At 39.2% G+C, this 27,186-nt stretch overlaps 1 protein-coding gene across 1 annotated transcript in view; it reads left to right on the forward strand.

Annotated features, from left to right (window-relative positions):
- LOC126469716 (LMBR1 domain-containing protein 2 homolog) overlaps positions 1 to 27,186 on the forward strand; it is a 111,393-nt gene that overhangs the window by 76,413 nt on the left and 7,794 nt on the right. Inside the window, exons 6-10 of the mRNA XM_050096906.1 lie at positions 454 to 631; positions 9,213 to 9,394; positions 14,197 to 14,436; positions 16,318 to 16,516; positions 19,893 to 20,006. Of these exons, the coding sequence (XP_049952863.1) occupies positions 454 to 631; positions 9,213 to 9,394; positions 14,197 to 14,436; positions 16,318 to 16,516; positions 19,893 to 20,006 (913 nt within the window). The remainder of the gene's footprint in view (positions 1 to 453; positions 632 to 9,212; positions 9,395 to 14,196; positions 14,437 to 16,317; positions 16,517 to 19,892; positions 20,007 to 27,186) is intronic.

Consider the following 27,186-nt stretch of genomic DNA (forward strand, 5'->3'; position numbering starts at 1 on the left):
AATGTACTTAAACTGTATTACGCACTGCAGATATCTTTGAATAACATTTATAAAACTTATGTCATGAAGTAGTTTGAGAATTTTGTAGGGAGCACATTGTGCTCATGTGGGAGCAATGTAGATGGTTGTAAAACAATAAACTGGTAGCCAAGATCGCAAGAATTCTTTTTATTCCATGATTACTGGTTTTGGCGAAACTAAAGCCGCCATCATCGGATCTTAGGACACATACAGGTTACATCATCAAGGATAACAATGGTGATATTAATAGTTCCCCATAACATGCAGACCTTACAAAATTGCCCTAAGTAGCACATAGGCATCCAAGAGAGATGACATAAATGTTAAGTGTCTCCATCACATACATATTAGTTTGAGAATGTACTGTTTGCACTATATTTGAATCGCAGTAATGGAACGCTCACTAATATTTAATAATTCCTTTGTTTTCAGGTTCTAAAGACCTTACAAACATATCATCGCACTGAGACACAGTGGACTATTCTTGTGGAAAAAATCTTTGAACTGGAAGACATTGCATACAATCAAGAGAATCGTGATCATGTATTTAGGCCTACTTTCCGACCAGTGCGACCTGCATTGCTGAATTTGATATACACACCTACAATTGGTGAAGACAATTTATATCTTTTACTACTATGAACATATTCACTCTGCTGAATGATAATGATAGTTTAAGAACCATGAAGTTTTGGGAAATCCAGTCTCTCTGTCATAGTCAGTATCCCAGCTGTGCTAGCCTTTAGAGTTACCAGGAGAACATGTATGGAATGTGGAATGGAAAGAAAGACTTAATTGTGAGATTAATATGAGAAGCTCAAATAGATTTGTCTGGGTGACTCAATTGGTAAAGCATAGCCTGTAAAAGGCATGTGTTTGGTTTCAACAGCTGGCCTTTCCCACAGGATTATCCTATCATGAATATTGACACACAATTTAGAATACAGTTTATCTTGCATACTTGTGATTTCTTGCTTCCAGAAAAAAAGAATAGTTTGTGCTGTCCTTTGTGCTGATCTGCTGTTTACTATTTTAATCTGTGGTTTTACATAGGGATGCCTTTGAAAACTACAAAAACATTTCAGGTACTGGATTGAAAGTAAACTCTCGCCATATAGACGAAGCACTGACAGTCATACATACAGCTACAATTTCCTGACTGGTTGCATTGTATCGGTACTGCAGCTGGACTAGTGTGTGAGGGGTTGTGTTGAGTGGAGCTCAAGAAAGGGAAAAGGTGGGTGAGGGAGGACTGGAGGGGAGGGTGGCTGACAGTTGAGAGGGGGAGACAAGTGTGCAGGATAGGCATGTGGCACTAGTGTGATCACACTGGTGTGGGCAGGGGGAGTTGCATGTGAACGGACATTGTCATGAAGTAATGGACTGAAAAGGGAAGATAAAATGGAGGAAGAGAGAGACTGCGGTATGAAAGTATGACTGTGGAATGTGTGAAGAATTGGGGGGAGGGGAGGGGGCATAGGGACAAAAACGGAGGTGAGTGTGGGACAGGGGTCTAGCAGAGATTGAGACCAGTAGTACTGCTGGACCAAATGATGCATTTTAAGGACAATATCTGTCTCCGTAATTTAGACCTAGATAGCATCGATGTGCAGGAGACATTGAAGTGAAATATATTGTGCACAGTAGTATGTTCAGATACGGGCCAGTAGGCTCTACTCTTGGTCTCAGTTAGTCAGTGGCTGTTTATTGTGGTCGACAGCCCGTTGGTGGTTGTGCACACAAAATGGCTGTGTGTAAGTACAGTCCTGTCCTCATCCCAGAGTGCCACTTTCTCAGATGTTAATCTCCACTTTTTGATAGGTCTGGAAATAGGCTTACCATATTGTTTTGGGTCCAACCCATGACATATTTTTGAAATTACTTAAAAGATTTAAGTGTTTAATGAAACATTAAACTTCATCTATACAGTTGTATTTTTCACTAGAAAACTTTCCTCAGAAATGGTTTATGTACAGTGTGGGCCTGAATAACCCAATGCCTAAAATACTAGATAGGTCTGTCTAAATAACTTTGAACTTTTCTGAAGGCATCAGCAGTATAACAAACTAATATTCTTCAACTTTATTTTTTGCGCTATGTGAAAAAATACACTGAGTATTAATTTGAGCAGTTTCACCCAATATTTCATCAAAATTTAAAAACGATTGGAACAAGTTCACTTCAGTTTGAGCTATCCATCATCACTGTTATATGATTGTTTTCCAAAGAACACACCACATTATCAAATATAATATATAATTGTAGCAGATGAAAATGTTGAGTAATATAAGTTTTTAAACAGTTTAGGTGTGCAGTCTGGTATTTTGAAACTGAGTTTGTGTATGTTAGTGTGGTATGAAAGTGTAGCCCTTAGCAACACACTGCAGGTCACAATAGCCATCTTTGGATTTAAAGAATCTCATATGTTTGTTGAAGTAGCAGCATTTATAGCACTTCTATGTTTAGCTGTTTTCACATTGTTTGTAATATTACCTTTTCCTTTATATGCAACAGAAAATTATCCAGTACATAGTACGCAATACACACATTCATTGTTACTGTCATTACACAATTTCAATAATTTGTATTCCTGTTGCAGATTAACATTAAAGAGAGACACTTTTTTCCATTGCTAAAGAATGAACCTCTTATGCTGTCATAACAGGCAGAGAGGTGCTACTCCGACGTGGCGCGTCCCCGGGTGGCGGATTGGGGGGGTCCTCACTGGTTTGCCAGTGGACTTGAGTGAAATAAAATAGCTCTCGTGGACCAAAACAGACCCTCTGGATTAACACTCCAGTTGTATCTCGAGCAATCTTCGGAGAGCTCCACCACTCCAACCTTACAAATTTTATGGATTATCAAATTACCCCAGGGAGTAAAATCTCTCGACCTCAGGTTGCAAGCAGGCATTTCATATTCTGGGGAGCCTTCAATTTCTGCTCTTGTTTTATCGACCTGAAAAACTCAAATTGAAGAAGAAATATAATATAGGATCACTGAACATTAACTCACTGATCAAAACAGGAAATCATCAAGAACTGATTCAAGCACCATAATATCCAAATTCTAGCACTACAAGAAACTCACTATACTGATGAAAATTCCTTTGAAACGGGCAATTACAGAATTTATAAAGGAAAACCAGCAGAGTATATCTTTGGAAAATGCCCTCTATTAGGTACACTGTTTTATTGTTAGAAGAAATATAATGGAGTCCATAGCAAACTTCAGCTCTACGTCCAACAGGCTCTCAACACTGACAATCAAATGTAAAAACAAAATGTATACACTAGTGAGTGCTCATGCTCCAACAAATATTGACAAAAAAAAAAAATCCAAACAAAGTACAGACTATCTGGGAAGAACTAGAAATACATGATCCAGAAGATTCCAAAGGAAAATGTCATCATTCTGCTCAGGGATTTTAATGCACAGCACGGCAAGGAGAAGAAATAAAAAAACAGCATTGTAGAATACCTGGTGCATAAGAGGACAAACAACAATGGAATAAGACTTGTGGAACTCTGCCAAATCTTCAACCTCAAAATTATGACTATACACTTCAAGGTACATCCAAAGAAGATGAAGACGTGGAAAGCACCAAATCAACTCGATGGAGAGTTCCAAATTGACCACATGGCCATTTCTAGAAGAGAATTTAAGATAATTCAAAATATTAAGCTGCAGAAAGGAGCCAAAATAGATACAAAACACTATCTTGTTAAGTCTAAAATTAAATTCATCCCAAATTCAGGAAGAAATAATAATAAACATATGAGAAAGCATTTTGAAACCAGGAATATTGATGCTGATACTCAAAATTATTTCAAATCACAATTGAAAGGTGAGACATGGGACAAAATGAAGTCTCAAATAATGAAAGCTGCAAATGAATCTCTTCCAACCAAAACTAAACACAAGAATATCTGGTGGAATGAAAAGTGCAATGAAGCTTTGGAAAACGGACGAAAGCTATGGCAAAAATTTAAATCAAATCCGACACAAAACAACCTGAAAAGGTTCAGAGAAGGTAGAAAACTAGCCTCCTACACAATCAGAAACGAAAAGAAACTGTATGAATGACTATCCCTTCAACAAATGCAGGTGTACTTCACTCAAAACAAATCCAGAGACTATTACCAATCTTTCAAAAGACACCAGAAAGGTTACGAACCACTCAGTTTAAATCAGGGAAATTAGGTACAAATGACCAAGATAACTGCAACATTTTAGCATACTATTTCAAAGACCTTGTCAACTGTAAAGCACCTTCAGAGAAACCGAAATTCAAAACTCCCGAAGAAATCCCTGCAGAATCATATCCACCAACTCTAAATGAAGTCTGGCAAGCTATAAAATCCCTCAAGAACAACAAATCTTCTGGTGAAGATGGAATCACAGCTGAACTTTAGAAACTAGGTGAGGCAAAAGTAGCACTACACCTCGATACAATTATTAAGAAAATTTGGAGAACTGAGAAGATCCCAGAAGATTGGAGGACGGCACTTATACATCCAGTTCACAAAAAGGGGCTTTCCCGTCTATCCATTCCATAAAAGGTCCTTTCCAAGATATTAATAAATAGGATTGAACCAGTTCTACATGCACAGATAGGAGAATACCAAGGTGGATCTAGAAAAGGGAGTAGCTGTTTGTAGCAAATTATTAACCTTAAAAACATAATTAGAACACACGCTGATCAACTACATGTTACGACATTTATTGATTTTAGAAAAGTGTATGACTCTGTAGACAGAGAAAGCCTCATTAGAACTCTAGAGGAATTTGGAATTGACAGAAAAACTAAATATATAGTAAAGCAACACTGACAGATACCAAGTCCAAAATCAAATTTTGAGGCAAGATTTGTGAACCTTTTAAAATTCAAACAGGTTTGAGACAAGGGGATGGACTCTCCCCAATTCTGTTCAACATCAGGGAGACATTGGAGGAATACACACAACAAAAAGTAAAGGGAATTTCTTTTGGAGGATCATTTAAAGGCCTTACGATACATGCACTAGCTTTTGCAGATGATATTGCTCTCCTATCTACAAATATAGCAGATGCAATTAAACAAATAGAAATCTTAGCAAGGCATGCAGCTAAATTTGGTTTACAGGTATCACAAGGAAAAAACTGTGTTCATGTCTAACAAATATATGGAAATCAAAGAATTGCACACAATTATTGGATGTATCGAAAGGGTCAAACACTTTAAATAATTGGGAGAAACAATAACGGATACTGGCATAGAGAAAGAAGATGTCAAACTTTGATTAGCTAAACTTAGGAGGGTACACATTTTAACACAGAAGCTGTACAATAAAAAATGTCTGTCTCAAAATACAAAGTTATTACACTACAATACAGTGACGAGAACAGAAGTTCAATCTGCAGCAGAGACACTCTCCCTCAAGAACAAAGGACTAATAGATGACCTCGAGAAGAAGGAAAGAGTAATTCTGAGGAAGATTCTTAGTGAACACAAAAAATTGGTGAAAAATGGGTAAAGATGAGCAATGAGATCTACCAATTTATTAAACCAGCCACAACGGAAATGAGAAAGAGAAGGCTGATGTTTTTTGGTCATCTGGTGAGAATGGACGATGACAGATTAACGAAGAAAATGTTGGTAAGGAATAAAGAAAGACCTCAGTGAACTTGGACTTACAGAAATGGATGCGGCAAAAATGGCAGCAGGCAGAAGAGCAGCCCAAGAAGAAAGAAAGGAAAAGTGAACATGAAATAGAATTTGTTATGCGGTCCTTAATTGACTAATTCATGTAAATAAAATAAATAAAGAATGAAACAAAAACCAAATAGAGATAAAATGTCAAAAATGCATATTTGAAACACTTCACACATGAAAACAATACACACACATTGTGCTTGATGTGTTGCCAAATTCCTAACAGTAAGTGAAAAGTTGTGTCGGGATTGGTAGCCACGCCTCCCCATCAATGTCGGCACTTTCTCCAAGGTTGGCTGAGAGAGGCACAGCCATACGAGAAACGTGATTTTGAACATATAGGTCTAAAATTTAAAGAAAAAGGAGAAGAAAAAAAGAAGTTCAGTCTGCAACAGACACACTCTCCCTCAAGAACAAAGGACTAATAGATGACCTCGAGAACCAGGAAAGAGTAATTCTGAGGAAGTTTCTTAGTGAACACAAAAAAATTGGTGAAAAATGGGTAAAGATGAGCAATGAGATCTACCAATTTATTAAACCAGCCACAACGGAAATGAGAAAGAGAAGGCTGATGTTTTTTGGTCATCTGGTGAGAATGGACGATGACAGATTAATGAAGAAAATGTTGGTAAGGAATAAAGAAAGACCTCAGAGAACTTGGACTTACAGAAATGGATGCAATGAATAGGGACAAATACAGCAAGGCAATAACTGAATTCGTGGTTTTTCAGGAGGCTCCAAACCAGAGACCAACAGGAAACTAACAGCTGAACATGTGGCAAAAATGGCAGCAGGCAGAAGAGCAGCCCAAGAAGAAAGAAAGAAAAAGTGAACATGTTATGCGGTCCTTAATTGACCAATTCATGTAAATAAAATAAATAAAGAATGAAACAAAAACCAAATAGAGATAAAATGTCAAAAATGCATATTTGAAACACTTCACACATGAAAACAATACACACACATTGTGCTTGATGTGTTGCCAAATTCCTAACAGTAAGTGAAAAGTTGTGTCGGGATTGGTAGCCACGCCTCCCCATCAATGTCAGCACTTTCTCCAAGGTTGGCTGAGAGAGGCACAGCCATATGAGAAACGTGATTTTGAACATATAGGTCTAAAATTTAAAGAAAAAGGAGAAGAAGAAAAGAAGAAAATGAACCTCACCAGTCATAAAATTCTCAAATCCCAGATATTTTTGCAACCCCAGACAGCAGTGAAAAACCAGGAGTGTCCAAGCTAATCCTGGATGTATGGTAAGCCTATCTATAAAAACCTCCATCCATGTGAAGCCTACTGGCCACCAACAGTACTTTCATTTTCATAGTTGTCATCCCTTAAACGCTGTAAGATCCCTCCCATACACTCTGCTGATGCACAGACATTACATCTGCAGTGATGAGCAATCCCTTGTGCAGTATGGTGGTGCTCTCATCAGGGTCTTCACAAACTGTCGCTGCTCTCCAAACCCTAGTCCACTAATGAATCTCTTGCACCCTTTACACACGTGTCCTTAACCCTATAACACCCCCATGAACCAGCTGCATAGTAGTACTCCCTCTCATTACCAAACATCACTGCATACTGAAAAAACTGAAACTGTCTTTTTCTAGGGTTTCTGCTATCTGTCGTTGTGCCAGGAAATGACAAACATCCTTCCCCCATACAAAACTTTCCCACTTCTGCCAAAGTGGTAGTCTGCTGCTCACCCATACCATGAAGTAGCCTCATTCATCCTTATGCCACACCTACTCTCAACCTCCTGACTCATGAGTCATACCCCTCTGGAAGATGCAGAAAGCAAGACGTGTCATATGCAATCTCCTAGCACACCGTTTTCCAGTCCCGTCATAGCCAGAGTCGACATCCCAGTGGCTGAACATGCAAGTGAGCTCAATATACTCAACTCCACACCCTTGCCCCCCTCCTTCCTCTCAATACAGATTGTTTGGTGAGGATCACATTCTGAGCTGCTGTGCACGTCATGCTTGGTCTCCCAGGTCTCCAGATCTCAGTCACTTTGATTATAGGTTGTGGGGTTACCTGAAGTCGCAAGTCTACCGCAATTGTCCGACCCCGTTAGGCATGCTAAAATACAAAGACAACATCCGTTGGCAGTTTCTCACCATACCTAATGATACACTGTACAGTGCTGTTCACAGCATTATCCCTCAACAACAGGTATTGTTGATGAATGACAGTGGACCTGTTGAGCATTTCTTACAAAGAATTTTGTTTGCTAAAAATCAGATATTATGATAATTATTGCATTTGTGTCATATGAAGTACCTTCTGTTGGTCATTTTGTGCACTTTTTTTGTTTCATTAAAATCCCATGTCATTTCGAGCAGTGTGTCAATTTTACCTCTCTACCGACATTATTCCATGAAGTATTGAATTTTCAAATGTTAATGGACTTTTGAATCACCCTCCAATTTATTGTCTGAAAGCTTAGTAATGTTTTCTGTCTTGTTTGTACCTATTGACTGTTCAGTCCCTCAACTATAAAATGAATTGTTAACTTTGCTGCTTCCAGTATTTGTATTAAACCTAGAAATTTTCATTAACAAAAACAATTCAGAGTTGCTGATATTGATAGTTTAAACATAACATTAAATTGGGAATTGGGGTGTTATTGAGACATCCTTTTAGGTATCATGAGGGACATGCTCCTTCTTTTCACAGTTAGCACAAAGTGTCTACAAGTGGATGACTTGGCTGGCGTAACAGTAATAAACTGCATATGCAAATCTTCCTTTTGACTCAGTCTATATGTTGGTGAACTCTGTATCAAAATTCCCAACTTTAATTTAGTACTGTAATATGTATAGATTAAGGAGTTCCCATGAATATTATTATGTGTATACAGTATATACGTATCTTGAAAATAGTTCAGTGTTTAATGATTTATTCACCCAATTCTTAAACTTGCATAAATGATGGGTAGCAAATATGAATCACCACTGCCGTATTGGCTGATTTATTTTCTACCATTGCTGTATAAATGTATCATGGAATGGTTTAGGTACAAGAGGACACAGATTTTTTTAAAAATTTGAACATACAACATTTTTTTGCAATTAATGTAACATGTTTTGGACTGTTTGCCCATAATGGGCATTGTATACATTGAATAGGACATATAGAAAACACATCAACTGCACAAAAATATATTTATCTTAAATTTAATTTGCTCTTATTGCACATTGAAAAAAGGGGTGGAGGTGTTACAGTGATTGTTCTTCAGCTGACAATAGCATCCTTTATTTAAAATAATTTTCTGCTGCATTTTTCTTTTTCATTGAGTTGTAAATGACAGTTTTTGTGCTCACCTTGCAGTCAGTTTTACTTCCATTTGTGTTTGCTTCCTTGTCAGTTAAAGTTAATTCACCTAATCTTTAACAGCCTAATATAAAGTTTTTGTTTTACATAAAATGATCACACCTAAGTTGATGACATTGAATTTTGTGTTTTAGTAATGTGTGTTTTTCCCCACAGAATGGTACTGGAAGTGCGTGCTTCAGAACTATATTCTAAAACTGATGGCAGTTGTCACTGGCTTGCTATCCGTTGCTGTTGTTTGGTCAGAAGTTACTTTTTTTAACAAAGAACCAGTTCTGTCATTGTTTGCAGAGTTCATTAATTTAGCAGCAGCAAGTTATGATTATGCCACAATAGAGGTGAGCTGTAATTTTCTGTATCTTATGTTGAGCTTCTAGCTATTGAATATGTTTGTTAGTCATTTGAATTGAGTTTTTTTTTCTTTTCTCCAGTTTCCAATGTTTTCGAAGTTATGGTATTCTACCAAAGACACCATGTCTCCTTGTGTTACTTTTCATGTTTTCCTGTCAGATTTGTTGCAAATATGCTTCTCGGGTTTGCTGTCGGATCGTATTGTGTAACTCGCACAGCACCAGCAAAATTGAGTAATTTATTGTGCTCGGTCAAAGACGACCTTGGCCTTAGGAAATGTGGTGTGTATAAAATCCCATGCCAATGTGGAAAATCTTACATTGGACAGACATGCCGAACTGTGCAAGAATGTTGCATCGAACAACATCGTCATACACGCCTGGGGCAACCTGATAAATCAGTGGTAGCAGAGCATTGCCTGGACACGGGACATTGTGTGCTTTACGAACAGATGGAAATGTTGTCCCCAGCATCATCTTTCTAGGTTTGTGTTGTTAAGGAGGCCATACATACATACGAGGGTAATCCCAAAAGTAAGGTCTCCTATTTTTTTATAAGTACAGAACTCTGTTTGTGTGATAGTTGGTCACACTGTTATGACGAGTGCTTCACACGCCATGTATAAACTTTAGCATGCCACGCTGAGGTGCTCAGTCTTGGCTTGGCGGCCATTGAGAATGGATCTCCTGTTGGATGTTACTGCCAAGTGCAAATTGTGCACAGTTATTTGGTTTTTGAACGCAAAGGGCACCGATTGAAACCCATCGCCAATTGATGGAAGTGTGTGGTGAGTCGTGCATGGATGTCAAAAATGTACGTAAGTGGTGTATTGTGTCTCCACAATATCCTTTCTTTCAGGAGTGCTAGTTCTGCAAGTTTCGCAGGAGAGCTTCTGTAAAGTATGGAAGGTAGGAGATGAGGTACTGGCAGAAGTAAAGCTGTGAGTACCGGGCGTGAGTCGTGCTTCAGTAGCTCAGTTGGTAGAGCACTTGCCCGCGAAAGGCAAAGGTCCTGAGTTCGAGTCTCGGTCAGGCACACAGTTTTAATCTGCCAGGAAGTTTCATATCAGCGCACACTCCGCTGCAGAGTGAAAATCTCATTCTAGTTGTTCATTAGTGGAATATTTCTTGAATGGTTGAAATATGCTGAAGTTAAGCCACTGTTTAAGAAGGGAGATAAAGAAATAGTGTGAAATTTCTGTCCAATTTCAGTTTTTCCAAAATTCTCAAAAATTTTAGGAAAGGTAATGTACAATCTGCTTTACAACATTTATCACAAATGACATACTGTCAAAGTCGCAGTTCGGATTTCTAATGGGTTCTGATATTGAGAAGGCTATCTACACTTACAGTGAAAATGTGCTTAATTCATTAGACAAAAAATTGCAGGCAACTGGTATATTTCGTGATCTGTCAAAGGCATTTGACTGTGTAAATCACTATATCCTTTTAAGTAAATTAGAATATTATGGTGTAACAGGAAACACTGCAAAATGGTTCAAATCTTATAACTCTCGCAGAAAACAAAGGGTGGTATTAGGAAAGAGACATGTATTAAGCTATCAGGCATCATTCAACTGTGAACTAATTACATGTGGGGTCCCACAAGGTTACATCTTTGGGCCCTTACCTTTTCTTGTGTATATAATGACCTTTCATCAGTAACATTACCAGATGCCAAGTTTATTTTGTTAGCCGATGATACAAACATTGCAATAAATAGCAAATCATGTGTAGTTTCAGAAACATTGGCTAATAAAATATTTGTGGACATTAATCACTGGTTCCTAGCCAATTCTTTGTCACTAAACTTTGAAAAAACACATTACATGCAGTTCAGAACTTGTAAGGAGTGTCCCATGAGTATATGCCTAACATATGATGACAAGCAGATAGAAGAAATGGACAGTGTTAAATTCTTGGGATTACAGCTTGATAATAAATTCAACTGCTGAACTGTCTAAACAAATCTCTATTTGCAATGCCAATTCTGTCAGACCTAGGGGATATAAAAACGAAAAAGCTGGCATACTATGCCTACTTTCACTCCATAATGTCATATGGAATTACACTCCTGGAAATGGAAAAAAGAACACATTGACACCGGTGTGTCAGACCCACCATACTTGCTCCGGACACTGCGAGAGGGCTGTACAAGCAATGATCACACGCACGGCACAGCGGACACACCAGGAACCGCGGTGTTGGCCGTCGAATTGCGCTAGCTGCGCAGCATTTGTGCACCGCCGCCGTCAGTGTCAGCCAGTTTGCCGTGGCATACGGAGCTCCATCGCAGTCTTTAACACTGGTAGCATGCCGCGACAGCGTGGACGTGAACCGTATGTGCAGTTGACGGACTTTGAGCGAGGGCGTATAGTGGGCATGCGGAAGGCCGGGTGGACGTACCGCCGAATTGCTCAACATGTGGGGCGTGAGGTCTCCACAGTACATCGATGTTGTCGCCAGTGGTCGGCGGAAGGTGCACGTGCCCGTCGACCTGGGACCGGACCGCAGCGACGCACGGATGCACGCCAAGACCGTAGGATCCTACGCAGTGCCGTGGGGGACCGCACCGCCACTTCCCAGCAAATTAGGGACACTGTTGCTCCTGGGGTATCGGCGAGGACCATTCGCAACCGTCTCCATGAAGCTGGGCTACGGTCCCGCACACCGTTAGGCCGTCTTCCGCTCACCCCCCAACATCGTGCAGCCTGCCTCCAGTGGTGTCACGACAGGCGTGAATGGAGGGACGAATGGAGACGTGTCGTCTTCAGCGATGAGAGTCGCTTCTGCCTTGGTGCCAATGATGGTGGTATGCGTGTTTGGCGCCGTGCAGGTGAGCGCCACAATCAGGACTGCATACGACCGAGGCACACAGGGCCAACACCCGGCATCATGGTGTGGGGAGCGATCTCCTACACTGGACGTACACCACTGGTGATCGTCGAGGGGACACTGAATAGTGCACGGTACATCCAAACCGTCATCGAACCCATCGTTCTACCATTCCTAGACCGGCAAGGGAACTTGCTGTTCCAACAGGACAATGCACGTCCGCATGTATCCCGTGCCACCCAACGTGCTCTAGAAGGTGTAAGTCAACTACCCTGGCCAGCAAGATCTCCGGATCTGTCCCCCATTGAGCATGTTTGGGACTGGATGAAGCGTCGTCTCACGCGGTCTGCACGTCCAGCACGAACGCTGGTCCAACTGAGGTGCCAGGTGGAAATGGCATGGCAAGCCGTTCCACAGGACTACATCCAGCATCTCTACGATAGTCTCCATGGGAGAATAGCAGCCTGCATTGCTGCGAAAGGTGCATATACACTGTACTAGTGCCGACATTGTGCATGCTCTGTTGCCTGTGTCTCTGTGCCTGTGGTTCTGTCAGTGTGATCATGTGATGTATCTGACCCCAGGAATGTGTCAATAAAGTTTCCCCTTCCTGGGACAATGAATTCACGGTGTTCTTATTTCAATTTCCAGGAGTGTATTTTGTGGGGTAATTTATCAAGCAAAGCTAAAGTTTTCTGGACACAAAAATGTGCAATAAGAGTTATATGTGGTGTGAACTCAAGAACATCCTGTAGAGGCCTGTTTAAGGAACTAGGGATACTAACTACTGCTTCCCAATATATTTATTCCTTAATGAAATTTGCCATTAAAATATATATCACTTTTTCAAACCAACAGCTCAGTTCATGGAATCAATACTAAAAATAAGAAAAATCTTCACAAGGATTTAAAGTCAGTCACTCTTGTACAAAAAGATGTGCATTGTTCAGGAACACACATTTTCAGTAACTTGCCAGCAGCCATAAAAAGCTTAACAACCAATGAAATTCAGTTTAAGAGAAGCCTAAAGAATTTATTGGTGGCCAACTACTTCTACTCCATTGATGAATTTCCCAGTAGAACCAACTGACACGTATGATCTAACTTCTGCACCATTTCATTGCAGTAATGTGTAATGTATTATTATTTTTGTGACATGTTCTATGTCGTGGAGGACCTCCTCACTATGGATCAATTGGAATGAAAGTAAATATAATATAATCTAATCAAGATTTTTTATTGCAGAGTGGAAGATCATCCATTTTTAGTTCAGCCTGACACATTAATTTGATTTAGTTTTTCTAAGTACTTTGGTTAGCCTATTTCTATTGTGGTATGTTTTGTAAACTGACTTCCATAATTGTTCTGCAAGTGTTTTAGTTTTACGTAAATAGTGGTCTTACAAATTGTAGTCATGCTTGGTACAAGAATTTTAGTACAGGCGCTAATGATCAGTTTCAAACATCTAGTAACCACCACCACAACCATCACACAACAAGGTCACTGCTGATTTCCAAGTCTATATTTATTTAATCTGAGTTTATACTTCATCTCAAATGACTGTGTTGGCATTGAGACATTAAATCAGAAGTTTCCTTTCTTTGTTCTGAATAAATCTGAAAAAGTGGGAAAGCTTTAGAATGCATGTACAAGCAATATTGGCCAAAGTAAGGAAGACTTTGAATTAATGTATCAGTGGAAGCACTGAGTATTTAACTACTTTACTATTTTTCAAAATATATTTTTGGTTCTTTTGCTTCATTTATATCCATTGTAATATAATAAATTATAAAGAAAATGAAGAAAAAGAAAAGAAACATAACTTTTTTAATTAGGTATTTTCTTATATCTTTCTTAATTTGAAGGATTTATTGCAAAACTTTTTGGTGAGATTTTGTAGTGTTTTTTCATTCAGCCATGTAATTTTTTAATATATGTATTTCTCTAATCACTAGGTTCTTTCAACATTGGTCATTGCATACTTGTGCTATTGCGCCTATTCTACAGTTCTCAAGATTAAATTTTTAAACCTCTACTACCTTGCTCCACATCATCAGACAGATGAATATTCACTTATCTTCTCTGGAATGATGTTATGTAGGCTCACACCACCTATTTGCCTAAATTTTTTGGGACTGATCCACATGGATAGCCATGTCATAAAAACACACATCATGGAGACTTACTACACACAGGTAGGTGCTGTTGTATATATACAATACTACTTTTGAGTGGCACGGATACAGTAATTAGTTGTAGGCGCTTATTTTTTCATCATTGTGTAATTTTTATTGAATTTTATGAAGTCTGAAATTGAAAAGACAATGAGTTTATATTCCATTTAGTACCACCTATGTAATATATCCAGTGGATATCATTTTCCTGGTCTGTTTGAGTTCTAGCTGTCATTATTTTGTTGTGAAATTGAGAGCATGAGTTAAACGTTGTAGATATATCAGCTTCCTACCCTTGAGTGACAAACATGATGACAGTTTTGTTTACTCACACAAAATTAGGTCACTTTGGATACCTGGTTTTAATAACAATACCTTAAAGTTAAATGTTTAGAACCAGTTGTCTGGACACAAAACTTAACTCCTGCCAGGCATTTCCACTCATTTCAGGATAACCCCCCATTTCTCTGCTCTTTCAAAACCTACCCCATAGTTTTGTTGCTAAACCTTTTCTGTAAACGTCCTGCTTTTGACCATCTGTATTTCCTTACCTCAGTTTTTCCAATTCCCTTCTATAGTCAGTCATGATAAAGCCTTGAGCAGTCTAAACACTTTAACACAGTGAGAAATTAGTGCTACATTCACTTACTGTATTGCAGTCATTGTTCATGATTACAGGATGTTCTTGTTAACAAGAATGTTGACCATGTATCATTTGCTTATGTAATTTATTTATTTGATGCAAATCATTCTTAGGTATGTTTCACTGAAATGGGGCACACATTTGTGAGGATTATATATTTTTGCATAGCCCCCACCACGTGACACAATTATACCAAAGCTGAAAATGTGCCCAGGTTGTGATAAAAAAAATCTTGCAATATTATGTCTACGTGCCAGCTCCTCTCTGCATGAGGCATTGCTTCACTCAAAATTGCACCTCATATATGTGTAAGGCAGGTTCCCATATGGTAATGAGAGTGAATATGTTGTCTCGGAGTATTACATTATATGCAAGGCAGTGGATCCTCTGTCCAAGAGACCCATCTGTTGTCCATGAAATTAGGACATTCATATGTGATGAGTGACTGCCTCTGCTTATTTTCATATTGAGCTTAATACTCTGATGGAGGGAGTTAATGTGATAATGATTGTAAGAGAGTCAGTGGACATTTGCATTGCCAATACTTTAGTAAACTGAGACATCAGATTTCAATCGAGCAACTTATGGAAACATATTGTAGACCTGCTCAAAAACAAATGCCAACAAAGGTTGAGGGAGGCAGTGTTCATCACAAGGATGTTAATACTAGTGGTCTTGTTAGTGCAGATTCATAAACTTTTTCATTTTGGGTATAGCTGAAGAGTGGGATGGGCAGTACACAAACATAAATAATCAATTCTTGTGTGTGGTTACCTTCAGTACTTTAGGTTACTAGATGATAGCAGGCTGGTATGTTACTGAAATAGTTTGTTATTTTTATGATGTTATCTTCCTGGACATTGAAGAACCACTAAAATGTGAGATCTTCGCTACTGTCAAAAAATTTCTACTGTTTACTTACTTGCTGATTCTTATTTGTATTGAGAAATAGTTGTATTGTGAGTGCCATCTTACATCACATGAGCTAATTGCAAGTCATACATTTTGTGACTGCAAGACAATGTAAATCTCTTACATATACTCTGATATCGATACAACAAAATATGTATTTATTTAAAAATCACCTCTTACTGTATATTACTTTCACAATATTCGTAAATTGTTGTCACACACATATTCAAATATAAATTTTTTATTAGTTATGTAGCAAAGCAGAATTGTGTATGTATTATGGAAACATCGACATGATGGCATACATAGTTGTGAAAATATATATTTTTTTTCTTTTCTTTTAACAGGTAATGGGACATATGGATGTTGTGCCCATTATATCGGATGGCTTCAATGTATATTTTCCTATAGCCGTCCTGGCATTTTGCCTTGCAACTTACTTTAATGTTGGGTCTCGTATTGTGTCATGGATAGGATTTCACCAGTTTTTGGGTGATGAAGAAACTGCAGACTTGGTTGCTGATGGAAGAGCGCACATAAGAAGAGGTAGGCTCATAGAAACAAAACTATGCATTAAAACTTACTATACTAAAGAGTCAGAAAATGTACAAATGATGTTTTTGCCTAATCTTCAATTTTTGTGTGGAATTTCGACACGCATACATGCTGGTACTTGTTAAAAATAGCTAAAAGTAGGCACAACATACTATTGGGTGGGTATGGATCAATAGGAATAAGATCCTGAATTACAGAAAACAGATTGAGTGAAGGAATTAGTGATATATTTTCATTGGGTAGTGTTAGGATAGTAAGGGCAAGAACTGACAAAGGAAAAAAATGGCTTAAACATAGTTCCACTTTGAATGTGTGAGAATGCGCTAAGATTTTTACAGACAAGGGAACATTTCCATGTTCAAATAAACAATCACGATGAAACTGGACAAATGTAAAGAGTGGACAAAATAAAGCAATACATATTTTTTCTTTTTGTTTTTGCCCAATTTTGCTTTTAAGGAATAAAACGCACCTTAAAAGTTAATTTGGTATATTAGGTTTCAAGGGGATATCTTGGAAGCGATTATATATAAAAAGTGTTTCTCATGTAAAAGTTTATATGTAATTAGCACACTCAAAAACTGTACCGTCAACTTTAGCAGTGATTTGAAATTCTGCAAATCACCCAACCACCATTGATCATCGAAAGTGTAAAATTTTCTTACTACTTAAAGCAACTTTCAAGCCACATACATTGTGTAGTAAAACTGCTTTCTGAAATACCATTTTTGGGAAATTTTAGTTTATGCTTTACATTCATGATTATTTTTTTAATAATGTAAATGTGGGTATGTTGTTAATTTAAAGTAATAGGTAACTCATTACTATGATAGAAAATGATTAAAATATTACCTGAGCATAAGGAACTTGTTCACCTGGTGATCCCAAAGTGCTCGCCACAGGTACAAATGGTGAGAAGATTTTCAGATATAGTTCTGTTGAATAATTATGATGTCAATGTTCACTTGAGAAACAATATAATCAAGCTGCAGCCACTAGTACATAATCAATTATCTTTGCCAAAGCTTACCAGTGTACTGAAATATGCCTGATACAAATCAGGATATCTAGAGGATCACCTGCAACAATTTTAAATACTGCTGAATTTTGTGTTATAATGTGTTCTCCATCTTGTATATTATGTGAAGAAATTGCATGGTATAAAAAACATTGTGTCAAAGCATTTCTGTACAGATTATTATTATTATTATTATTATTATTATTATTATTGTTGTAATGATTTTGTATCATGATAAAGGGTAAGGAGTCATTCCAATCCCGGGAGCGGAAAGACTCACCTTAGGGGGGAAAAAAGGACGGGTACACACTCGCGCGCGCGCACACACACCCACACACACATCCATCCATCCATCCACACACACACAGACACAAGCAGGAATATGTCTGCTTGTGTGTGTGTGTGTGTGTGTGTGTGTGTGTGTGTGTACCCGTCCTTTTTTCCCCCCTAAGGTGAGTCTTTCTGCTCCCGGGATTGGAATGACTCCTTACCCTCTCCCTTAAAACCCACATCCTTTTGTCTTTCCCTCTCCTTCCCTCTTTCCTGATGAGGCAACAGTTTGTTGCGAAAGCTTGAATTTTGTGTGTATGTTTGTGTTTGTTTGTGTGTCTGTCGACCTGCCCGCGCTTTCGTTTGGTAAGTCACATCATCTTTGTTTTTAGATATATTTTTCCCACGTGGAATGTTTCCCTCTGTTATATATATATATATATATATATATATATATATATATTTGTGTGTGTGAATGTAAAATATAAAATAACAATTAGTACATGAAATAAATACAATTAAATCAAATAATTAGAATAATAATGTGAGTGTTAAGATATTTTAATTGGGTAAGTTAAAAATACTCTGACAGCACATTGTGTGCAGCTTATTTTCTGAAAATGGTATTTCAGAAACCAGCTTTGTTACACAGCGATGCATGTGGCCTGAAAGCTTCCTTAATTTATGTTGTAACAAGAATTTCAATTTTTAAAGTTAATTAATTGATAGTTGGGTAGTTTGCAAAATTTCAAATTACTACAAATGTTGAGTATACATTTTTCAAGGACATTAATTACATATCAACTTCTATATGAAACAGTAGTTTGTATATCATCATTTTGAAGATATTGCCTCCAAACCAAATATGCCAATTTACCTTTTGGGGTGTGTTTCACCGCTTAAAAGTGAAATTGGGCTCAAGAAAAAAAAATACATATAACATTATACTGTCTACACACCCACCAAGTTTCATCAAAATCATTTATTTACGCTTCAGAACGTTCCCTTGTGAGTGAAATGGCACAGTGGTAAGTAGACTGGCCTCACCTTGGAACTGAGGGACTGAGCGTGATTCAGTGTTGAGTCCAATTGTCCTGATAAAAATTTGCAGTGGTTTCCCAAAATCGGATAAGACAAATGCTGAAATGGGTATTTTTCAAAGGACATGTCCAATTTCCCTCTCTATCTTTCCTCTATCCAAACTTGTGTCCCATTTTTAATGATATCATCAGCGGGACAGTGATTCCTCATTTTCTTTCCTTCTTGATAGGAATAATTTTTACTTTCTTTTTGCTTTGCCTCCCCGTTTCATGCAGACTTACAATTCACAAACAGGAGAAACTATATTAGAATTTGGAAATAATACACACTTACTACTTAATTTTTCCTCAATAATTTTTTATTGTGTAGTGCTTTCCATTGCAGTTCATGTTAGCCACTAAGCTGACCATAAACTAGTTTATGATGGTTAAAACATGCAGTTTAAATTTGCAGAATTTCTTAAAAGTAGAAGTTAACATAAATTGAAGTGAATTAATTACTTTGTCATGAGAGTTCCAGATACCAGCATATAATACATATAACTGGTTTAAGGTACTTTGTGAACATGTATTTTCATCAGTTTATATCTATAAAATGTAGCCTCTACGTTTTAGCAGTCTGCAGAAGAAAAGAAGACTGATTTAGGTAGCATTTCACATTGTAAGTGTATTTCACAGGAAAATGTAGGGACCTACTATTATATACCCACTGTGTTTTTTATTTGTCTTTGTAGCTTAGTAGGTAAGAGTTGGTCCCTTATTGGTTTTTCAACCCTCACAGTTATTTGTGTATGTGAAAAATTCTGGACATCACCATGGTTTGGAGTCCACATCCCACTATAACTGCCTGAGTAACTCAGCTGGAATGTTGGGGGAAGGTAAGGGCTTATCCCCCAATAGGACCATGCATATTAAAACAGTACAGTTTTAAAAACCAGTCTTCAGATTGAGGGCAGCTTTACCTTTAGTATAAAATATCTGTCATGTGTTTTTATTGCAAGAGAATATTAAATGTATTGTCTTGTTTTTACTGTGATAGAAATGAGAAGACGTCAAAGAGTCGAAGACTCAGTAAATCGTCGTAAAGCTTACGAAGAAAGGCTGCAAGACAGTACCCGATACAGGTCATCTCGAGAAGCTGCTGATGAGAGAGGTGAGATTGTAATTGTTGTAAATCAATTCTTCAACAACACTGATTTTATTAAACAAAAATTATGTACAAATAAATCACAGGACGTAATAGTTCCAACTTCACTGGAAATATACAAAACAAGAGAGTTCACCTCTTGGTGAACACTCACAGTTAACTGGAGGAGGGCACTGTGTGTAGATTTAACTGGAAGATACTCAAATACACCCAGTGCTCCCATTGCACTCATATGCAATCAGTTTGTTCACTGAAAAAAAAACAGTTGTCGGTTGAACAGTAAGTGCAGACAGTCCCACTTTTATGCAGACAGCTAAGTTCATATGCTTCCCAGATGTTGACAGTTGGTAACACAAAGTCCAAATCATAGTCCAAGAGAGAACCACATAGCACAGGGTTGTCAGTAGTAGGTGCACTAGAGAGCTTGCTGTAAACATCGACTGGTTGCAACGGATGAGGCCATGGCAGTTTGCAGCTGCCCTTAAATATGCTGCTGGTGTTTTGTCGTGTGACCTGGGGCTGGTGGATGCATCCTTTCATACTGTGACTAATGATCTCAGTGGATATATACATAATTGTGGTGATTTATGCATCAGTACATCTGCCAGGATTACAAGAGTCAAGCATCATTGTTACTTACATCTCATCATTTTGTTTTGCATATAAAAATGTATCTATTGATGATTATCAATATCACAATACAATCTGCATTGTAACAGGGCTTGATACAATCAGATGATTTTAGTGAAATAATAGGAGACTTCTTACAAAATTTTTCCATGGGCTGGATCACAGTTCACATGCACATGGTCATAACTTCCCTTCTCTCCACTTTCTGCACTCAATGGTGCATCTAAGATGTCCAAACATCACTCCTTTACTTATGAGTGTGGTGGTGATCATTAACACACAAACAGAAATGCCTGTTTCCCGTTTGGATCTCTGTCTCTGCTGCTCTTTTTTGTAACCCTAACTTATTTTCTAATTGGTGTATGCATACGCTGCTCTATTCCTCCTGCTTTAATCTCTGAATTTCTAAACTCCTAACTTTTACATCTCCATTGATATCTTCTTTGTGTCCTCTCTTCCTGTTCGCTACTGTTTCCAGAATTAGGTTAATCGATACAAAGTGACCAGAGCGTTGGCCTGCCCGCAAGGGCCAATCACAATGTCTCCCTTACCTATACCTTTTGAATTCCTGTTGATAAAATCACCTTTACTTTTAAGATCAAATTTAACCTGTTCTTTCCCTTTATATTTCAGAGCAAATGAACTTGGTTTTACCACAACCTCTTGTGACTAAAGTTAAATAAACTTCTTTAATCTGTTTGTGTGTACTGTTATGAATATCTTATTTGTTAATAGGCGTTCTACACTTGGTCCGTTAGTCATCACAACATGAAAATGTCCTCTCCATGGGCTTTCTAACTATACTGACCATCCTGTTTTCACACTTTCATCTTTTAATAATACCTTGTCTCCTTCCTTGAATTCCTTTTGGTTTTGAGTTTGACCATAATACTCCTTATTTTATTTATTTATTTATTTATTTATTGTTCCATGGGACCACATTTAGGAGAAGTCTCCATGGTCATGGAACGAGTCAATACATGAAATTATAACACGATTGTAGAAACAGATAAAATGAAACAAGTCGTTAGTTTAAATAAAGAAAATCAAGAATGTAACACTGGAATTTGCTTAATTTTTTATCTCTTCCAGGAGCTCCTCGACAGAATAGAAGGAGTGAGCCATGAGGAAACTCTTCAGTTTAGACTTAAAAGTGTTTGGGCTACTGCTAAGATTTTTGAGTTCTTGTGGTAGCTTATTGAAAATGGATGCAGCAGAATACTGCACTCCTTTCTGCACAAGAGTCAAGGAAGTGCATTCCACATGCAGATTTGATTTCTGCCTAGTATTAACTGAGTGAAAGCTGCTAACTCTTGGGAATAAGCTAATATTGCTAACAACAAACGACATTAAAGAAAATACATACTGTGAGGGCAATGTCAAAATTCCCAGACTATTGAATAGGGGTCGACAAGAGGTTTTCGAACTTACACCATACATAGCTCGAACAGCCCGTTTTTGAGCCAAAAATACCCTTTTTGAATCAGAAGAATTACCCCAAAAAATAATACCATATGACATAAGCGTATGAAAATATGCGAAGTATACTACTTTTCGTGTTGAAATGTCACTTATTTCAGATACTGTTCTAATGGTAAATAAAGCGGCATTTAGTTTCTGAACAAGATCCTGAACATGGGCTTTCCACAACAGCTTACTATCTATCTGTACGCCTAGGAACTTGAACTGTTCCGTCTCGCTTATAACATGCCCATTCTGTCTGATTAAAATGTCAGTTCTTGTTGAATTGTGGGTTAGAAACTGTAAAAACTGAGTCTTACTGTGATTTAGCATCAAATTATTTTCCACAAGCCACGAACTTACTTCATGAACTACATTATTTGATAATGTTTCAATATTACACACAAGATCCTTCACTACCAAGGTGGTGTCATCAGCAAACAGAAATATTTTTGAATCACCTGTAATACTAGAAGGCATATCATTTACATAAATAAGGAACAGCAGTGGCCCCAGCACCGACCCTTGGGGAACGCCCCATTTAACAGTGCCCCATTGGGACTGAACATCATTACCACTCTCAATATTGCGGAGGATTACCTTCTGCTTTCTGTTCTTAAAGTAGGAGGCGAACCAATTGTAAGCTACTCCCCTTACTCCATAATGTTCCAACTTCTGCAGTAATATTTTGTGGTCAACACAGTCAAAAGCCTTCGTTAAATCAAAGAAAACACCTAACGTTCTCAACCTTTTATTTAATCCGTCCAAAACTTCACAGAGAAAAGAGAATATAGCATTTTCAGTTGTTAAGCCATTTCTAAAACCAAACTGTACATTTGACAGCAAATTATGTGAATTTAAATGCTGCAGTAACCTTGTATATACAAGCCTCTCGATAACTTTAGCAAACACCGATGGCATAGAAATAGGTCTATAATTGTCAACATTATCCCTGTCTCCCTTTTTATAAAGTGGCTTCACTACCGAGTACTTTAATCGGTCAGGAAACCGACCACTGCTAAAGGAAAAGTTACAGATATGGCTAAGTACTGAGCTAATATACGTGGAACAATACTTCAGTATTCTGCTAGATACCCCGTCATATCCATGAGAGTTCTTGGTCTTTAGTGATTTAATTATTAACTCAATCTCCCTCTTGTCAGTATCATGGAGAAGCATTTCAGGTAACAGTCTCGGAACACTTTTTTCTAAGAGCGCTATATGATTCCCTGTTGGGACTAGGTTTCTATTTAGTTCACCTGCTATATTCAGAAAGTGATTATTAAGTACTGTACATATATGCGACTTATCAGCAACACGGACATCCCCACTACGCACTGATTCTATATCCTCGACCTGTCTCTGCAGACCAGCCACTTCCTTTACGACTGACCATATGGTTTTAATTTTATCCTGAGACTTAGCTATTCTATCTGCATACCACATACTTTTTGCCTTCCTAATAACTTTTTTAAGCACCTTACAATACTGTTTGTAATGGGCTGCTGCATTTAGATTTTGACTGTTTCTAACGTTTTGATATAATTGCCACTTTGTTCTACAAGATATTCTTATCCCTTTAGTCAGCCACCCAGGCTGCCTGTTTGTGCTAGTACCCTGTTTTAAACGTTCTAACGGAAAGCAACTTTCAAAGAGCACGAGAAAAGTCTTGAGGAAAGCATTATATTTATCGTCTACTGTATCAGCACTATAAACATCTTGCCAATCTTGTTCCTTGATCAGGTTTACAAAAGTCTGTACAGCAACTGGATCAGCTTTCCTAAAAAGTTGGTAACTATATTTAACATGTGTTGAAGCACAAAAATCTTTTAGACTTAAAATTTGTGCATCATGATCTGAAAGGCCATTCACTTTTTTGCTAACAGAATGCCCTTCTAATAATGACGAATGAACAAAAATATTGTCTATGGTTGTTCTACTGTTCCCTTGCACTCTCGTTGGAAAGAATACGGTTTGCATAAGATTATATGAATTAAGGAGGTCTACCAGCATCCTTTTCCTTGCACAATCACTTATACAATTAATATTGAAGTCACCACATATAACTAACTTTTTGTATTTCCTATAAAGTGAACCAAGAACCTCCTCTAGCTTTAGCAAAAATGTTGTGAAATCGGAGTCTGGGGATCTATAAATAACAACAGTAAGAAGTTTAGCTCCACTAAATTTAACCACACCTGCACAACATTCAAACACCTTTTCAGTGCAGTACTTTGAAACATCAATTGACTCAAATGGGATACCGTTTTTCACATACATGGCTACTCCCCCACACCGCAAAGAGCTCCTAGAAAAGCTGCCAGCCAACCTGTATCCTGGTAAAGGAAGTCTCTGAATTATCTCCTTATTTAAGAAGTGTTCAGATATACCAATAATTTCAGAGTCAACATCTATAAGCAGTTCACTAACTTTATCTCGAATACCTTGTATATTTTGATGAAATATACTAATTCCCTCATTAATCGGATACCCAAGCTTTGTAGAAAGTGGTTTCTTTGTTAGAGAGACTTCCCTTAAGCAGAAATACCTATCAGCTGACTTCAATCTAAAAAAGGTACAGCTCTAACACCCACAACTACCGGAATTTTCCCATGAGTGATCCCACCACCCCCACCTATGCTGTCACCTATAAGTTTTGCCAACCTCCCCTTCCCATACCTGTTGAGGTGCAGGCCATGTCTGGTGAAACCCGTCCTACTGATAGACTCCACCTCCTCCTCCCTCCCTCCCTCCATCTTATATTACTTATTAAAACTCCATGCCATATGATTCATCTGATGTATCCTTTCCTTTATTTCTGTTACATAATCATTGTAGTTGTATTGTACTTAGGCCATATTGCACCGTAGGATACCAAAACTGTTGCATATTCCCCTGAAAAATAATTCAAATGGAGTGAACCCAGTTGATGAATGTAGTGTGGTGTTATAAAGGAAAGTGATAAAATGCATCCATTTATGCCTGTTTTCTTGCTTCATTCTCACATAAAGGCGTAGATATTCTGTTAGTGTTCAATGCATCCTTTTAAGTCACTGAGGAAGTTTGCTTCTTGGTCACTTATTAATATCCACAGTATTCCCTAATTACAAATTATTCTCTGTGCTAAGACTCACCTCTTGCATAAGTCTGCCTGAAATTCCTTCATATGGGACATCTAACTCTACCTTCATTACATGAAACTTGCATTACTTCCCCCTCCCCCATGCACCCTCCCTCCCTCCCTCCCTCCCTCCCTCCCTCCCTCCCTCCCTCCCTCCCTCCCTCCCTCCCTCCCTCCCTCCCTCCCTCCCTCCCTCCCTCCCTCCCTCCCTCCCTCCCTCCCTCCCTCCCTCCCTCCCTCCCTCCCTCCCTCCCTCCCTCCCTCCCTCCCTCCCTCCCTCCCTCCCTCCCTCCCTCCCTCCCTCCCTCCCTCCCTCCCTCCCTCCCTCCCTCCCTCCCTCCCTCCCTCCCTCCCTCCCTCCCTCCCTCCCTCCCTCCCTCCCTCCCTCCCTCCCTCCCTCCCTCCCTCCCTCCCTCCCTCCCTCCCTCCCTCCCTCCCTCCCTCCCTCCCTCCCTCCCTCCCTCCCTCCCTCCCTCCCTCCCTCCCTCCCTCCCTCCCTCCCTCCCTCCCTCCCTCCCTCCCTCCCTCCCTCCCTCCCTCCCTCCCTCCCTCCCTCCCTCCCTCCCTCCCTCCCTCCCTCCCTCCCTCCCTCCCTCCCTCCCTCCCTCCCTCCCTCCCTCCCTCCCTCCCTCCCTCCCTCCCTCCCTCCCTCCCTCCCTCCCTCCCTCCCTCCCTCCCTCCCTCCCTCCCTCCCTCCCTCCCTCCCTCCCTCCCTCCCTCCCTCCCTCCCTCCCTCCCTCCCTCCCTCCCTCCCTCCCTCCCTCCCTCCCTCCCTCCCTCCCTCCCTCCCTCCCTCCCTCCCTCCCTCCCTCCCTCCCTCCCTCCCTCCCTCCCTCCCTCCCTCCCTCCCTCCCTCCCTCCCTCCCTCCCTCCCTCCCTCCCTCCCTCCCTCCCTCCCTCCCTCCCTCCCTCCCTCCCCCCCCCCCTCTCTCACACACACACACACACACACACACACACACACACACACTCACTCACTCTCTCTCTCTCTGTATCCTCAGCATTAATGTTGTGGCTCCATCGTGCTTCTCTCTTACTTTCATCATGATCTCTCTAAGTTTTATTCTTTCATTGGCATTACTGGCCACAGTATCATTCAATGCTGATTCCTTTATTATGCTAATCTGAGCAGCACTGTCTGCTATGAAACTTGATGTTCCAGCACTTCCCTGGGTGCATCTTATATTTACAAAATTATTCCTGTCCTTACAGTCTACTGAGTATAACTCTACGGCATGGGTGTACTGTATACTCATGGCATTCTTTCATTTCCTGGTTTCTGAGTCGTCATATTTGCTAGTCTAGCATCAGCATGACACTGTTAGGATGTGTGTCCTATTTCTTTACAAACATAATATATCACAAGTCGTGCCTGATCACCCAGTCCTGGATACCCTTGAAGATTGCATCGATGACACATTGTCAGTCACAGGCTTCCAGTTTCCCTTTGATGACCTCTGCATAGTGTTTCCTCTATCCTTCTTGGTGATGGTGAGGATGGGGTGCCCATTTTTATGCTACATTACAACTCAGCTGCATGGCATCAATTTTCCTGACATGTTTCCCCATAGTGCAATCCCTCGAATGATGGCTTTCTCTCTTATACATAAAACAGTAGTCTCTCTGGCAACTGGATTCACTGAACCTTTTTGTAAGATGTGATTGATGCTTCTTGTGTTAATGCTAGATCTACTGCTTGTGCTAACGTTACATCCTCTCCTCCCTCTCTCAGAGCAGTCTTAATGTTCTGCATAAACACCACTTGTGCCAGCTTCCCAACTAGAGCATGGCTACCAGGAACATCTGGTGCCCTCATCACTTCCTGGAGGGCTTCTCGCAATTGGTGTAGCAATGTGTCAACACAACTTGCCCTTTGAGCCATACTTTCAGCCCTTCTCTGTCTACAAGAGAATAATGAACATGCATGGTAATGTAGAGTCTGTTTTGACTGATAGTTCTCCACTAAAATTCCTT

The sequence above is a fragment of the Schistocerca serialis genome, chromosome 3, assembly GCF_023864345.2.
Source record: "Schistocerca serialis cubense isolate TAMUIC-IGC-003099 chromosome 3, iqSchSeri2.2, whole genome shotgun sequence".
Lineage (NCBI taxonomy): Eukaryota > Metazoa > Arthropoda > Insecta > Orthoptera > Acrididae > Schistocerca > Schistocerca serialis.